This window comes from Xiphophorus hellerii, chromosome 21 (assembly GCF_003331165.1).
Source record: "Xiphophorus hellerii strain 12219 chromosome 21, Xiphophorus_hellerii-4.1, whole genome shotgun sequence".
Taxonomy (NCBI): domain Eukaryota; kingdom Metazoa; phylum Chordata; class Actinopteri; order Cyprinodontiformes; family Poeciliidae; genus Xiphophorus; species Xiphophorus hellerii.
Genome location: NC_045692.1, coordinates 7,721,179 through 7,737,083, shown reverse-complemented (window position 1 = coordinate 7,737,083; position 15,905 = coordinate 7,721,179). Strand labels below are relative to the sequence as shown.

The window sequence follows — 15,905 nt, the reverse complement described above, 5'->3', positions numbered from 1 at the left end:
TTTGGATTGGAAGCATGTCTTGATGGTACATTGCAGTGATATTTATACCCCTTGAACTTTTTCACATTACAGCCACAGACTTCAATGTATTTTATTAGTATTTGATGTGATAGACCAACACAGCATAGAGCGGTGCATATTTGTATATAGCCCCTCTGTTGGGCTAAGTCTCTCCCGGCTTTAATCAGCCATAAACTAAGGATGTTTTCACATCTGAAAGTGCAGGAGTCCCAGTTCAACTGCAACGTTTGCTACGTTTTCAGCTGCTGCGGTTGGCTGTCACACCGTTTCAAATGATCCAAACTAATTGAAATACCTGTTCACCCCAGTGCCTGTGGGGGCACTACACCAAGAACCACTGAAGAGACAAGAAAACCACAGAAGAAGACACTGCACATAACTTCTTCACAAAACACAGTGGCATCAGACATTAACAATTGTAAGATTTCTCTTTTGTGTTCAGCAAAAGACTGCGAACCATTTCTGCCCCTTGCGCAAGACACGCATGCACATTGTGCTCATATTTACCCAGAATGCCCGGCGCTACAGTGACTTTTGGAGTGACTCGGCTTTCATATATCATATATGCATTCGAACCGCACCAGAGTTCACTTCAACCGAACTGAGACTTAGGTTTTTAGGTAGACCTGAGTTGACTTCAGAGTTCCATTGAATTCACACCTCTTCAAACGAACTGGACTTTCTAAACAAACGAACCAGAGTTCGAATAAACTGGACCAAACATGGCTGGTGTGAATGCACCGTAAAACCTTCACCCCTTTAGTGGGTGCACTGGATTTTTATTTAGCGGGCATCCATCTAAAGTGAGCTGAGCACCAGTAGACACCACTCTTTCTTTAAAATATATATTTAGTTGCAACTGTCCACTTCACCACTAGCATAGCGGAATCATTCACTACGTTCTGCTGATCTGTGGCATAAAATCCTGTTAAAGTACAGTGAAGTGTTTGAATGTCGCAAAGTAACACAATGTGAATAAGCTCTGAGCTCCTGGATATTGTTTTTTGTTGCACGACTCTCTATAAAGCACAGACAGGGGTGTTTGTAAAGTTCATGAACCATCTGATGTTTCTACAAACAGTTTTACTCCGTCAAGCAGCCCAGAGACTGTCGGCATCACTGAAGGTTGTTGTGTTCCGTCTGTCAGCGGCTGAGCTGATGATTTAAGGAGGTGGATTTCTTTTTTTTTCTTTTCCTTTCCACCTTCACAAGAAAGAAACGCTTGTTCCTTTCGCGAACGAACCCAGCATCACCCCCCGAACAAAAGCGAGCACTTCAGACGCGTCAAACTGTACCAAACGCACAACATAAAAAAAAAAAACGCTGTTGATTATTTATGCATTCAGCCGCCGCAACCCTGAGTCTGTGTCATTACTGCGGCTAACCCCGATTTTCTCTAAGCAGCAAGCTTTTATTTATCCCGAGCTGAATGAAAGGAGACACCGTCGCCGATGTGGAAGTTAACAGGTGTAGCTGGCGTGTGAGCGTGAACGCAGCATTTTAATGAGATCCTGTTTAGAGGCGAATGCATTCTCAGACTTTCACCTCAGGAGTGATTATCAGACGAAATAAAAAAGGAGGTTCTCGTGGCGCGGACACGCAAGGAGCGACGTTTTCGGGACGCTTTTCCGTGTCAGTCACTTTTATTTTCTGTCTCATTAGCTTGGATGAATGTTTTCTGGGTCGGAAAAAAGGAAGAATTGCTACCAGTTAACCGACGAGCAGGAAGCAGCTTGCCTTATCAAAGCCTGCTGTTTCCATGTTCATGTCGCGCAATCTGAGAAACGCCATCATCAAACCCGTTGTGTGAGCTGCCCATCAGTGGGTAATGAAAAATCTGACATCACGACGAGCCGTAAATAAGATCCCATCTGAAAGCCCGCGTGCCGCTGCGCGCTCGCCGCCGGTCGCGTTCAGGGGTGCGTCGGAAATGCGAACAGATTGCGCGCGGCTGCTGGGTTTCTCCGTTCCCGCGGTTCAATCTCGGCTTCAAAGCTTCAAGTGGAGGCCGCTCCGGTCCAAATGGGTTTTGTTTTGTTTTGCCAAAGTCCTCCGTCTTTACAAGGCAGGCCGCCCCCCCTCCACCCTCCCTCCCCCACTCCTGCAGCGCAGGATTCATTTCCTCTCTTTCACATTTAAATGACTTCTGTTTATGATTGCCGTCATTCCCAGAGCGCCGCTGGAGTACTTCCTAATTAACGCTCGCGCTTTCTCTTGCGCTCTTTGGACGGCTTTCGGCGAGTGACAGCTGATTGATAACGCGACACCGTCAGTGTTAACTTAGAACATAAACAAACAGGACGCCATGGAGCGGCTTCAGCTCGCAGTCTGTGTGGGCACTCTTGGCTCATGATTGGATTCTTACACTCATCTTCACTTTCCCTCTCTCGCTCTCTCTCTCCCACGAAATGATGTGTGTGTGTGTGTATGTGTGTGTGTGCTGAATCTCAGCAGTCACACAAATCAGATTGTTCAAAAATAAAGCCTGTGAAATTCAGCTGGCGTCTCGGCGGCTGTGTGATCCCTCTTCATATCGCTCGCACCCCGAAAACATCAGCGCTTGCTGAGCTGTCTCTAAGCGCCTTGATTAGAATTCATTTTAAAAACCACTAGAGCCCTGCTCTCCTTACAGCATATCAATAACTTGGGCCGGTTAACTCGCCTATTGCATTGTTCAAAGTGGAACATTTTTCACAAAGTTGGGGCATTTATCTGCCGCAGTGGGAATTACAGTTTTACGTAGATAAAGCTCTGCCAGTCTGCTATATAGCCTTTGGCTATATAGCTAAAGCCTATATAGCCTTTATATAGGTACAGGGGCAGAACTCCCAGGGGTTTGTGGGAGGGCGGTGGACCTCATGATTGCTAAAAACTTTACAAGACCGACTGATTTTAGTGATGTAATAGGTGTAAAATATGGAATAAAATCTTATGCTACATGACCGGCTTTATTTTCACTCTTGCATTTAACTTTGACAAGCCAAATTGCAAGCGTGTCACTGCGTCTCCACCTGGTTCAACGCGTCAACAATAAACCTACCTTCTGCAGTTGCTCGTTGCTCCAGGCTCTCAGTTGAAGTTGATCAAATGATCCAGTCGCTATATCTGTGGTGCTGAGCTGCTTTGGGTTTGTGTCGTTTCATCATTAGTGACCAGTAGTCTGATGTTTCTATTTTGCTGCTAAATTATTGAATAAATAGACATATGACCTCAGCAACAAAGACATTATCTGCTTTTAATTTGCTTTTTTAAGGTTATACAGGCATCAGATTGGGTCAGAGACGTTTTATACCCATTTAGCCTTGAAGTGTTTAATGAACACCTGATTGTTTATGTAACTTCTGTGGACATTAGCATGGGAGACGTCTGTACCGCTGTTAAATATTTGGTTTTGAGATTGTATTTTAGTCTCGAATAACTTCTGTGATTGGCCAACTTCCTTTTGGAACAACTTGCAGACAACAATCGTCTTTTCCGGCATCTCATCAGTACATTTATCGAAGGAAAAAAAATCAACCCAGAATGGGTCAAGAGAAGCAGATGTCGCTTGTGCGTCAGATTCAAGGGCGTACCAGAAATACGGTGCAAAAGTTCTGGCTCAGGTCTTTTGTATGTAAAATAATAATAATTTGTAATTATTATGTTAAAATCCCAGCCCAAATGATCAGAAAGTCCATGTGGTTTGTAATTAGTTTTCCTGCCAGAGAAAATTGAGCTGCTGTAACAAAACTACTAACCCCATGATGCAGGAAGACAATAAAGTTGCTGCTCCTGAAACTGGTTGCCTGTATGTACACTGCTCTCCATCAGCTCCTTTGTCAATGGAAATTATATTTAACGAGTTTGTCTGTAACTGTCTTGAAATTACTACAGGTGAAAAAGCAAGTTTTTTATCAAGTTTTTGTTTTTCACCAACTGTGTAGTACTTTAATCACAAATCCGTTAAAGTTCTTAGATTTAAATGAGAAACGCTGTTCCTAATGAAGATACGTGTGTATTTCTTTGACTTAAAATTGGTCCGATTGAACATTTTTAACTGACTTCCAAGTCCAAGTTCGATATTTTGTAATCTTGTGGCATTTCAAAAAAGATTATAGTCTAACAATGGCTCTCGTGACCTTTAAAAGAGAAACGGGCCCACAGATTGCCGGGCATTGTACAATAAATCGGGTATAAAAGCCGGATGAACTGCAGCAACAAGAGCTCAGCGGGGATCAGCCTTTGAACTTCATTTTACCCCTTCAGCCCTCAATGTTCTGGATCTGTGTATTTGGGAGCTACACCTACCTGCACTATTTTTTCCTCAAGTTTTTCAATTATAACACCTCCTGGATGTCTTCTGGTGGGCGTTCTGTACAGTTTGACTTCGCTCCGCTTCATGTGTTTAAGGGCTGAAATCAGGCAAAACGACGAGAAATCACGAGCACATGTACAGAGCAGTGCAACGTTAAGCATTTGGGTTCCCAATATCTGAGTTGAACAGTCGATGACTGGCTAAAGTCTGTGCACGGGGTTAAAAAGAGAGTAAATACTGTGAAGGGCATGCACTAGTTTCTACCAAACATGCATTTGAAATAGAAAAATCCAGGTTTGGAGTGTTTTGAAAACATGTTTCATTTATCTCCTTTGCTTCTCTTTCTTTCTGCCACCCCTTCACCTCCCCCCCTTTCCCCTGCATCTCTGCGACCCCCCACCCCTCCCCACCTCCTGCCTGGCCCCGCCCCGCCATAGCTCCATTGCTCTGCGGCCTCTCTCTCGTAACTCCTGCCGGCTACAGCTTTGTGCCTCCTTCCTCTGCTCCCTTCTGGTCAGGTACAGGTACAGCTTCACTCCATTTCTCTCTCTCCCTCTCTCTTCTCCGCTCCTCTCAACGCCGCCAAAGGCTGCTTAGCATGCTGTCCCGCAGCCCGGCGCCTTCGCATCATCGCACGAACCTCGGCTTTTGCACCCTTTCATCTGGCCTCCCGTTGCACCGCTGGGACGCTCGCGCCGTCGTGCGTGCGCACCCGTCATCCTACGTGTTCGTTTGACTACTGCATGTACAGTATGTGAGGTTCGTGTGCTTTGTTTTTGCACGTTATATTGCTTTTGGAAAAAGAAAAATAAAAAAAGGAAAAAGACCTGGCATGTGAGGCATTTTTTTTATTTATTTATTTAGCTTTTATGTAGCTGTGTGTGAGTGTGTGTGCGCGCCTGTGGGTCCGTCCGTCAAAGAAAAGGTGGAAGTGTCCAAGTTCACAGAGCTTCTCTATATTAGATATTCTATCCCCACGGCCAGGTTGTAGAGGTCTGACATTCCATTTCAACCTGTCAGCTTAGCCCGGGCGGAGCGCAGAGCGCGCGGTCTGGACAAGAGGAGAGGCGGCAGCTTTGGTATCTAGCTCCACCTGCTCCACATGTGTCTCGCACTGTTTTCCCCTCAACAGGAGACATCTATTCTCTCTCTCTCTCTCACACACACACACACACACGCACCCACCCCTACGTCAAAACACCGGAGCTGGTCTTTGTCTGTGAAGACTAATTAGAACTCAAGATAGTGTTTTCTAAAGGAGGTTTTCAAGTCCTATACCAAGTATTGGTATGTATCTAGTAACAATGTCTAAGATTATTATAAAGAACTAAATACTGATCAAATGTATTTATTGAGTCAGTCAAATTTTCTTCATGTAGCGCTGTACAACAGTGAGTACAGCAGCAAAGTGCTTTCCGTTGAGTCAGGGATTAAAAGTGAAATATTAGTAGAAGCATAAAAATGGCAAAATGCTAAAAGTTGTGCTAAAAGTAATTCTAAATAAATGTGTCTGATCACCTAAAGCTTGTTCTACCATATGGCACCTTTAATTTCTTTTTCATTATAAATTATAGAAATGCTTCTGTGATCTTCATTAATTGTGTCAAAAGTTGTTTCATTTGATTGGCTCTTTTATTCACAAATGTACTTGGATTGTTCCCTCTATTTTCATGAGATGTTCCTCTGCTGCAACAAAAATATTAATGAAAAATACTTATTTTAAAGCAATTAACACGTTTCCCAGGGGTGGGGCAGTAAAGGGGGAAAATGTTTTTCTTGAATCTTTTCAGTTCTTTGAATTTATCTTAAGCTTGTCTCCACTTTTGCGTCTACATCAGTCAGACTGCCTGTACGTGTTTGTTCATACCTGTTGTGGAGATGTCAGCACGTTTGAACGTCTGTTCTAAAATGTGGTTGTTTGTTTTGTTTTTTTTTCATTTCTTTCTGTTTTTCGCCCCAAGTGCTGACGCCCAAAGTGATCGGCGTGGCCATAGCGCGGTACGACTTCAGCTCCAGAGACACCCGGGAGCTGTCGCTGCAGGAGGGCGACGTGGTGAAGATCTACACCAAGTCCGGAGCCAACGGCTGGTGGCGGGGCGAGGTCAACGGCCGGGTGAGTGTCGCCCCGGCAACGCTGATTGATAAACCAGAGGAGAAGAAAGTTGGACTGCGTGAGCGTTCGTGCTGTTTTTTTTTTGTTTTTTTTTCTGGATCCAGCCCCAAATGCTAACACTGTGGCTTTAAATTGGAGTCCGTAATGAAGTTTAAATGTTTCTAAAATTCACTGTCGAGTTCCCTGTTAATGAACTCTTTACTCTAGCATTGATTTGAGAAGATATTTTGGTGAATATTTTTCTCTGCGAGGACCCAGAAAACATTTCCATCCACTTTTCACGGCTCATTCTTTAGTGTGTTGTTGTTTACGCTTAAATCCGTAAAAGCCAATCCCGGCAGAGCTCTCCACACACATTACCGAGAGACGTCAGGGTCAGGATGCAGAAACAACAATGTGTGCCGACTCTCTCTGCATTTCAGCTCGGCGAGTCTAGAAGTGTTGCTGTGTTTGCGTTTCAATCCTCCGCTCAGCCAGATGTCGAGTGTTTACGGTGAAGGGAACCTAAAGAGAGCCGTTTGTCCCAGTAAAGGCAGTGGAAACCAGCTGGTGGAACTCGCTGCGACAAACAGATGCATCTCTCTATTTTAGAAGCTTTTCTGTAAATTATAAGACAGATTAAAATGTGATCAAAACAACATGTTGATAATTAGTTGTTTTTACTCAACAGTGTCAACTGTAGGCACAGATAGACACTAGGTGGTGCTAGAGCACCTCCCCTTTTTCTTCTGGACAAAAGAGTGCCCTTCTGAAATCTCTACTTTTTTATAGTGCAGCATATGAGATGTAATAAATTTCACATTACTAAGGCAGAGCTTGCTGTAAATGCAATAATTTAGACTTGAGAAGCTCATAGAATATAGATATATTGAGCTTTTAAACAAAAAGTCATAAATTGCTTTTTTTTATTTTTAAGATCTAATAGTTGATCATATTAGACTTTTGAAGAGTTAACACGATATTTAAGGTGCATTCTTCCAAAACCCAAAGTATTTAAACCCGTTGTTGATTTTCACATTTATTATCGTTACAGCTCTACGTTGTCTCAAAAAAAAAAAATTCTGTAAAATGCATGAGAGTTTATAGTTGTGACATATTAAATGTGAGAAAAATGAATACTTTTGGAAGCAACTGTATGTACAGTATTTTATGAATCATTGTTAGAAATGATGATTCATGAAATAACCATGTTACCTTTTTAGCTCACGCAGCAGCCAAGGAAGCTCGCCAGCAGTTTCACAGCAAGAAAAGAGAGAGGGGGAAAAAAATGACAGGATCTCAGAATGAAATTGTAGCTTCTCATCTTAGCGCCGTCGTAGGAAAGCAATTTTCCGAATGATATTCCGTATCTTTGTCAGTGGCTGCATGGCCAATCTCGCTCTGCAAAATCGACTTTTGATCTTTGGATTTTTGCGGTTCTGATTTATCTGCGGCTTAAGCAGCTTCACCTTCTCTACTGCCGGGTTCGAGTTTTAATTTAAAACACCGGCGCGGAGCCTGTTGGCTCGTGTTAAAAGCTGAATGAAAGGAAGAGGGTTCTCAATCCGTCACTTATTCTCCTCCCTTTCTCCCTCAGGTCGGTTGGTTTCCGTCTACGTACGTGGAGGAGGGCGAGGAGTGAGCCGACCGACGAGCCGGATTGGAAAAAGGAAAAAGAGAAAGAGAAGACTGAGCGGCGCGGTCGCTCGATTCTCCTGCACGACGCCCTGCTGCCTCAAACCGCCCCAGCAGCCTTCGGCTGAGAGAAAGGGCTACAGTGGGCCGCGGACGCAAACAAGCCCCATCATTTCTGCTTGACTCGGTGCGGCGGAGCAGCCTGACCGTCGAGGGGAAACGAGCTCGGCTGACGCTCCCCGTCTCCAATCGTTCATCCGTCACTTCGTTTCTTCCCCACCAGCCTGCCACCATCCGCCCGTCTCAGCTCCCACTTTCTCCCACAAGCGAAGACTCGGATGCCATCAACTACAGCCTCTCTAAGGAGTCCCTCTATGTGAAGTTTTGCTTTTTTGTTTTGTTTGGCTTTGATTTCACTCTGGATGGATTCCAGCCAGTTATGACCTTGCTCATGTGTTTGTTCTACAAACTCGGGCCGTTATTGACGACTCGACGGCTCGGATTCATTCGCACCTCCCTCCTTCCTCCTTCAGATTGCGATCATGTCGTCGTCGAGCTGTTTCTGGAGGCCAGCGGAGAGCTCCAGGAAAGGCGGGGGTGGTGGCGACGGTGTCGGATAGAGTCGCCACACAGCTGCCAGCGATTGATCGCCGTTGTTCCCATTTTCTTCACGCTTTATCTACGAGCCGGGCCTCTCGTGTTGTTCGTCGTTCTGGCCGTGAACGATCCTCCTGCTCTTATCGGTGGCGGCTTCTGTCAACAGGAACCCGTCCGCCGGGGGTTTATCTTATTACGGGCATTAGCGGCCTGTCGGGAGGAGACAGCCGAGCCGCCTGGAAGGCCCGCGCTTACGAATGGTTTCTTCAGCTTCGTCCTCGCCAGGGGCAACGGCTGACTCGCTGTCCGCTGTCTGCCAAAGGTGTTCACACCCCTTGAACTTCTCCACATTTTTGAGACATCGCAAACAAAGTAATAAACTTGTTTTGCCCCATTTACTCTGAAATCCCTCAATAAAATTGCAGGTCCTTATCTTGAGTTGGTTCCACTAACTCACATGTAAGACTTTTGGAGACCAAATTTAAATTTAAGACCTGTATCTTAACAGAAATGTTAAAAAAAAAAAGTCTACTTTGTATATTACCGGTATATCATATTACATTACAGTATTCATATTTTATATAGTAATACTGCCGAGCTTTTTTTTTTTTTTTTTGCACAGAATGAATGTAGCATAACGTGTGTGGGCAACAAAGGTGGCAAAGATGGATGTTGGAGATGAATTTACTCTCGAACCTGATAGACACAAAAAAAGCTAGCTAGCTAGCTGAGGCAAATTAGCAGCTAGTTAGCGGTTGGGTTCTGTGACTCAACCGCTTGGAGTCACAGAACCCAATGAAGACGTCTGAGTGCGGCTCAAGCTGAAAAGTCAGACAAAAAATAAACTGCATACAATACAAAATTTTAAAAATAGTTTTATTTTATTGCCAACTTTGCATTTTTCCAATGAGTTTAAAACATTTTAAGGCCTTAATTTCTAAAAGTCTTACCACTAAGACTTTTTAAGGATGCGAGGAAATCCTGTTTTAGAGTTTCACGTTGAAATTTACATGTGGAATAGTTGAATGGGTGTGAATACCTTTGCACATTTGTCCTATATTGTCCTAATTTATCTTCAACACAAAAGCCTTTTCCAAGCAAAACTTGTACTTTTCATTCCATTTTCAACATCATTTACAATCCTTATCTGGAGGTCAAGCGGTAGTCGGCCAATCACGAGTCGGTCTAATTTCTGTTCAGGCAACCAGAACACTATGTTGAATTTAAAGAAAGAAAAAAATGTTATTATTTTTACTTTGCTTTATAACTTCTTTTCCTGACATATTTGGATCTTTGCGTTCTGCCTCTCCAGCAGCCCGCCACACCAGAGGCTGTACGTGTAGATGTAGGAAAGTGCGTTTGAAGATGAAGTTTCGGAGCTCAGATTGAAATTTAACCGAGATCAAGGCAGCTGTCACGTTCGAAAATCAGCCCCGAGGCGATTCCTTCCCTCCTCATCTCCCACCCAATCCACCCCACTGTCACATTTTCATTGTGTCGACGCCAATTCGTATTGTGCCACAGTGTCGGTTAATGGTTTCCGTTGTGACTGTTTTGTGGACTTAATGGGTCCATTACGTGTGAAAGTCACGAATAACACCCTGTCACATCTGACACTCGCTGCTTTTATCATGTTTTCTTTTTTTTTTTTTGTTCTCCGTCAAGAGCGAGTCACGTTAATGAGTTCTTCTTTTTCTTCTTTTTTAAATGGGTTTCAAATCAACAATTTTAATAAGTGACCACCAGATGGAAGCATCCTAAGCGCAGCTCTTAAAGTCTGGAGATGACATCATATGATTAGGAGGAGGAGGAAACTGTGGAGGCAAAAAAACCCAGAAGGTTTGAATTTCTCAGTAAATCATAGTTCTGCTTTGACTTAAAATTTAATTTATGAATTTCTGCTATGTTGATTATTAACCCTGAAAATCTTCCTCCAATAATATCGCCAGGAAAACTATTGGAGACCTTCCTTATATAGATAGATCACACCTTCCTTTCGAAAAAAAAAAAAAATGGAGCCGGTTCTCTAATCACAGACTCCAGTAATCCACTCCCGCTCTTCCTCCTCCTCTTCCTCGGCCTAGTTGACCTCTGACAGCAGGGCCATTTAAAGCTGCAGGCCTTCCTCTCCTCTTTTTTTTTTTTTCCTTTTTGGAGCGCAGGACGGATTGGTAGGAGGCTCAAGGGTATCTGTGATCTAATCATTACACCATCTCCTCACCTCGGCGACCCCGCCGCATTCATCTCTCCGTCGGCTCCCGCCTCCGTCTCTCCGTGTCACCTCTCTGTCTCCGTTTTCCCCTCCCCTCCTTCCCCGCCCGTCTCTCGTCCAATCTCTCGCGGAGATGTTCCTCTGCGCAAAGCGTCGACCGGCTTTAACTTGACCTCAAACGAACTTCATGCCAATTATCGGAGATGATCTCTGCATGTGCAGAAAGGACTTCAGAGTGACCATGTAGACTCCTGTAATTTCTTTCACCTTCAGGTCCGTCGTGATGGACGTTTGCGTTCAGTTGTGTCGTGTGTGTGCGTGTGTGTGTGTGTTTTGTTACGCCAGTAAAGCCAAAGATGTATGCTGTATCTGCTGTCTCTCGTAACCACGGTACCCAACCACTGAGGCCTGACTCTAAAGCGGTGCAATCCTGACTGTGTAGCAGAACCCTGTATTGTTGCTGTATTATACTGTAAATGATGTACATAGAGCAGAATAAAGATATACACTGCTTCTTCTAATGTCTTGACGCTTCGGTTTTCTTCTTTGCTGTGAATTGTGTGAAACGGTGTGTTTAAATTAGTTCGGAAGTGACTTTTAGACCTGGTGGTATGTTGAAAATGTACAGACAGCTCATGGGGGAAAAACGTCTTTTTTTTTTTTTTAAGTGCATTCAGAAAAATATTGTAAGAACATACAAATTTATATATTCTATATTTAGTCTTTAGCTTTCACAGGCATGAACTAGAGTGACATTTCATTCTTAATCTGTAGTTTAATTCAGCTGCAACAAAGTTGGGAAACGTTCCAACGGGTTTAATAGTCGGTGCATCAAGTGCATATCCGAGATCAGTCACTAATGTTGGACGAGAAGGCCTCGCTTGTAGTCGCCGCTGCAAGTCATCCCAATGCATTTCTGTCACGATGAGGTCATTGAAAGTATTTCATTCTTGAATTTTTTTTTTTTAGAAAAGACGAGACAAAAACTGTGAATGGAGCCTGAAAAGTCGCCATAGGAGTTTTAGAAAATTTGCTTTCTTAAGCTCTATTTTAAAAGAGCAGGCATGCAAGTTTTTTGTTTTCCAAATAAACAACTTTGCCATGTCAAAGTCTCCTGAGGCACGGCGGTGTTTTAGGTCGCAGCTACTGCAGTTTGGCACAGAAACAACAGGATACATCTGAGCCACAGAAAACTGTGCAGTGGCAGCATCATGCTCTTGGATGACTTTTGCTAACTTGTAACTAGTGGATGAACTTATGAACCATGGAAATGGGCATCTGAAAGATTTTCAACTTTATTTAATTTCTGCCTCATTTTTGTATCCTGGTAGCTTTAAGTAAACAGGTTAGTGGGTCGGGTTGCCTTGCAGTGTTAGATTTTTATTTTTGACAAACTATAGATTTTCACACAGACTTCTGAACTTTTTACAAACCCTGTATCAATGTTGCATCCAGAAATACTAAATACATGCTTTTATTTCGTAATGAAAAAGGTTTTGTGCAGATTTGCCTCTTTAAAACAAACGTGACAAAATCTGAGTTAATTTTAACCACATTACCAACGATATTAACAGCATTTAATTAACAAAATCTTCCTTTACAGGACCAGCAAATCCCCTGCTGGTTTAATGTCTGCAGTCATTAGGAAATTCCCGTTGTATTTTAAATAAATCAATATAAAAATCCTCTGTTTCTTTAGGCATACCTGCAATAGAAATGAATGGATCATTTTTAATTAATGAACATTTTTAAAGAAACCTTTGAGACTCTGAAAACTCCAACGCTAATCCACGTTACGATTCTGATTCTATGGGAAGCAGCTTAAGTAACACACAAAACACGCAGGTAAGTCATAAAGAAATGAAACAAAAAGCCTCTCAGCCCCGTCTCTACTGAGCACCTCGTGGCCATTAGGGCCCAAATTGGGAGAGAAGCGACAGCGTTGTGCGGCTGCTCCCCTCCACAGGACTTTAAATAACCCAGAGCCGGTAGGGGGGCTGTTTCTCACCAGCTGATTGGCTAATAAGTGTGAACGAATGTGGGGATAGACTTGTGCGCCCTGTTGCCGCGGCCTCGTCGATAATGAGCCAGGTAAACCTGACTTCTAAAAACACTGGGTTGATTAAAGTAAAGGTGGAAAAGCAGGGAAGAACACGTGTTGAAGTCACAGTCCGTGGCACAAGGCGGTGAACATATTGCTGCGTGTTCCTCTGCGAAGCCGATCCGAATCAGGTCCGGCTCATGAGCTGGCAAGGCGAGCTGTTTGTGCCCATGTGTGGGGTTGCCGTCTCCCCCGGCCATCTGCTGCCCGGTTTACCTTCCCCCGGAGCCTCGGAGAAAGCCCACCAGGCGTGCCTCGCCTCGGCCCGGTCAGCAGGAATCACACCAGCGCCTCCAGCTGAGCCGCGGACCGCCGGCCTGACAGATGGCTGGATGACATCGGCCTTCTTCACTTTTCTTGGCTCAACTTTTCTTTGCCTCCACACAGTCGCTTCTGATATGAGATCCGCTGCAGACGACAGAAGGAGATTCTCTGATGATATGAAAAAGCAGGTGTGGAAGGTGCTGTGGCTCTGATCTCCCGGGTTCCAAACCATCAAAGCTCGTGTCTCGGGTTCCTCGAAGTGCACGTTTTTCCGCCGAGGGAAATTTGGAGGTGTGGACTTTACTGACTCATGAACGCCACTGGTAGCCATGACAGTTTGCCAGCTCATGAGATATGCTCAAACTCTGATCCAGAGAGCGATTTCAGCCTAGTGAGGATGTCAAATAAACTAATAACATATTCCTTAAATGCATGTGCGGTTATTTTAGTTACCAAGAAATTGAGTGAAGGTCCTACAGCAAGTTGCAGGAAATTTCATACCTGTTTATCATGTTCCATCAAACACTTTAGTGTATTTTATTCAGACTTTGTGTGATAAACCAACACAAATGCACCCAAATGCAAAAATTCCTGACATTTGGTGAAGTTGGAGTTAAAATTTCCCCTCTCGGCTGCTTTACTGATTACTGCCTTCCTTGCCTGATTAGTAGTTCAGATTCACTGAATTACATTTCAGATGTTTTCTATAACACATGTTAAAAGCCGTGTATAATTCCCCTTCATATTCTTGCCTTTCTGTCATGTTGGTCCACGTCAGAAAATCCCAATGACGTTCACTGAGGATTGCGACTGGGCAGTCATGCTTTGTTACTGTTGCAGGTCCTTAATGGTTGCAAAGACCAACTGTCTTAAATCTGATGTATTTTGTACTGCAGATGTCAGACTTGCCCTCAAAGCAAGCAAGGGCCTTAATCTTTTTAACAAGACAACTGGACTATGAATATACTAACAACCTATCCAGGGTCATTTCTCCATTGACTTGGCCAAATGTTCGGATCGGTACACTGCTGAAGAACCTACCATGACGGCCCATTTTCAGCTTAGTGGCAGAGACCACCGACTTCCTGTTTGAAATATACTCTGCTGTTTCAAAGAGTCCTAGACTGGAATAGAAACTGACCCACCAGTCTTCTCAATCTTACTGAACGGGCATCGATCTTAAACCCGTTTTGGTTGGAGTTTTCGAGATTTTTGCATTATGCTTAATGCGTTAAAATATGTATTTATTTCAAGTCTTTTTAACTCACCCTGCTTTACTCTTACTGAACTTCTTTCAGTTTTTGTCCTCTTTTTCATCTCTCCTTTCTTTTTAATTTTTCCTGAATCCATCCTAAAACCGCTCAGGTTTCGACTCCTTCCGCTCTGCACTCCACCCATCATCACCTCCGCCGGTTTTGTGTTTTCGCCGGCCGGGTTTAGTCCTGTCTTTTTCGGCTGGCTACTGAGGGAGCCGTCGTCGTCGGCAGACGGAACAACCGCTGTGTGTAAATATCAAGCGGCGCTCTTTCCTCCCCGTTTTCCTGGAGACATTCAGCTCTGCATAAGCTGTGTCTGCACACACGGCTCACGATTTTCATCGTAAAGGAGAAAAAACCCCCCAAAAACAAAACAAAAAAACCCCGAAAGAAATGACGAGAAAGCGCGTACCGGCCTCTGCTGTTTCTGAGCATCTTAATCCCCAGGTAGCCATCTTGCCACCGCGCCGTCCTCTTAAAAGTTACTGCGTAGACACGCCGCAATAATTCAAGCGAACGTGCGTCTGTTCATTCGTGTCTCTGACGCCGCAAAAGCCGGGAAACGAAAGTCCACGGATTCACCCGATCTGGCAAAAAAGGCAAGAAACTAACTTTTGCTTACACATTTATTTTATTTTTTTTAAAATGCAGTTTTCTTTCAAAGCCTTCTTTTTCATTCACACACACAAGCAACAAAATAGAGGCTACAATGCGTGCCCTCCATCTACACGCCCACGCGCGCACGCAGGCAGCAGATGGACGCGCCGCCATCGCCTTCGATAACAATTAGCATTAGGAAGCAGTTAAAAGATGAACTTTTTAAATCGGCTCTGGCGTTTACATCCCACAGTACATTCGCAGTACTTCACACGTCGGGTTCAACAGTTAAACTAAGTGCTAGCTTTACTTTAAGGTGTTGTTGTGAGACCTCCAGGAAGCGCGCGCTCGAGCGAGTCCGTACGCGCCGAAGCTCGCGCAGCGCTGAACACGAGCCTCCTTTGTGCCTTAGGTAAAGCTTAACGCTTACAGGACTTACATTCAGCCTCTGCTGCACATAAAATCCCGAGGTGTGATCTCACCTTGTATAATGCGGTGCAAGAATGGAAATAATAAAAAAAAGCAGGAAAAGTAGGAGTTTGTGCGTGTATTACACACACACACACACCCCCACACACGCACACGCGCACAACTTAATTAACACCCAATCTTGCTGTGTGTGTGTGTGTGTTTTATAAGCAAGCTTACTTTTGTCTTGGAAGTAATTACACGTAGAATAATAAGGTAATAATACATCGACTCACTCAATGAAATCAACTAAAAATAATGTACTGTTGAAATCAGCTGCATGTACCTGCCAGTAATTCAGAAACTGACCCGATGCCATGCATTCGCATTATTTAATTTGAACAGTTGAATATGTAAACTATAAGGTT

At 43.9% G+C, this 15,905-nt stretch overlaps 1 protein-coding gene across 3 annotated transcripts in view; it reads left to right on the top strand.

The window, feature by feature from the left end:
• vav3 (vav guanine nucleotide exchange factor 3) overlaps positions 1–8,070 on the top strand; it is a 100,267-nt gene extending 92,197 nt beyond the window's left edge. Inside the window, exons 26-28 of one of the 3 annotated variants that reach the window (XM_032551109.1) lie at positions 4,753–4,833; positions 6,277–6,428; positions 8,005–8,070. In XM_032551109.1, the coding sequence (XP_032407000.1) occupies positions 4,753–4,833; positions 6,277–6,428; positions 8,005–8,049 (278 nt within the window). In that variant the 3' untranslated portion in view covers positions 8,050–8,070. Of the gene's footprint in view, positions 1–4,752; positions 4,840–6,276; positions 6,429–8,004 lie in introns of all 3 variants that reach the window. The other 2 variants (XM_032551108.1, XM_032551110.1) reach the window with 2 other exon arrangements.
• The last annotated feature ends 7,835 nt before the right edge of the window (positions 8,071–15,905 follow it).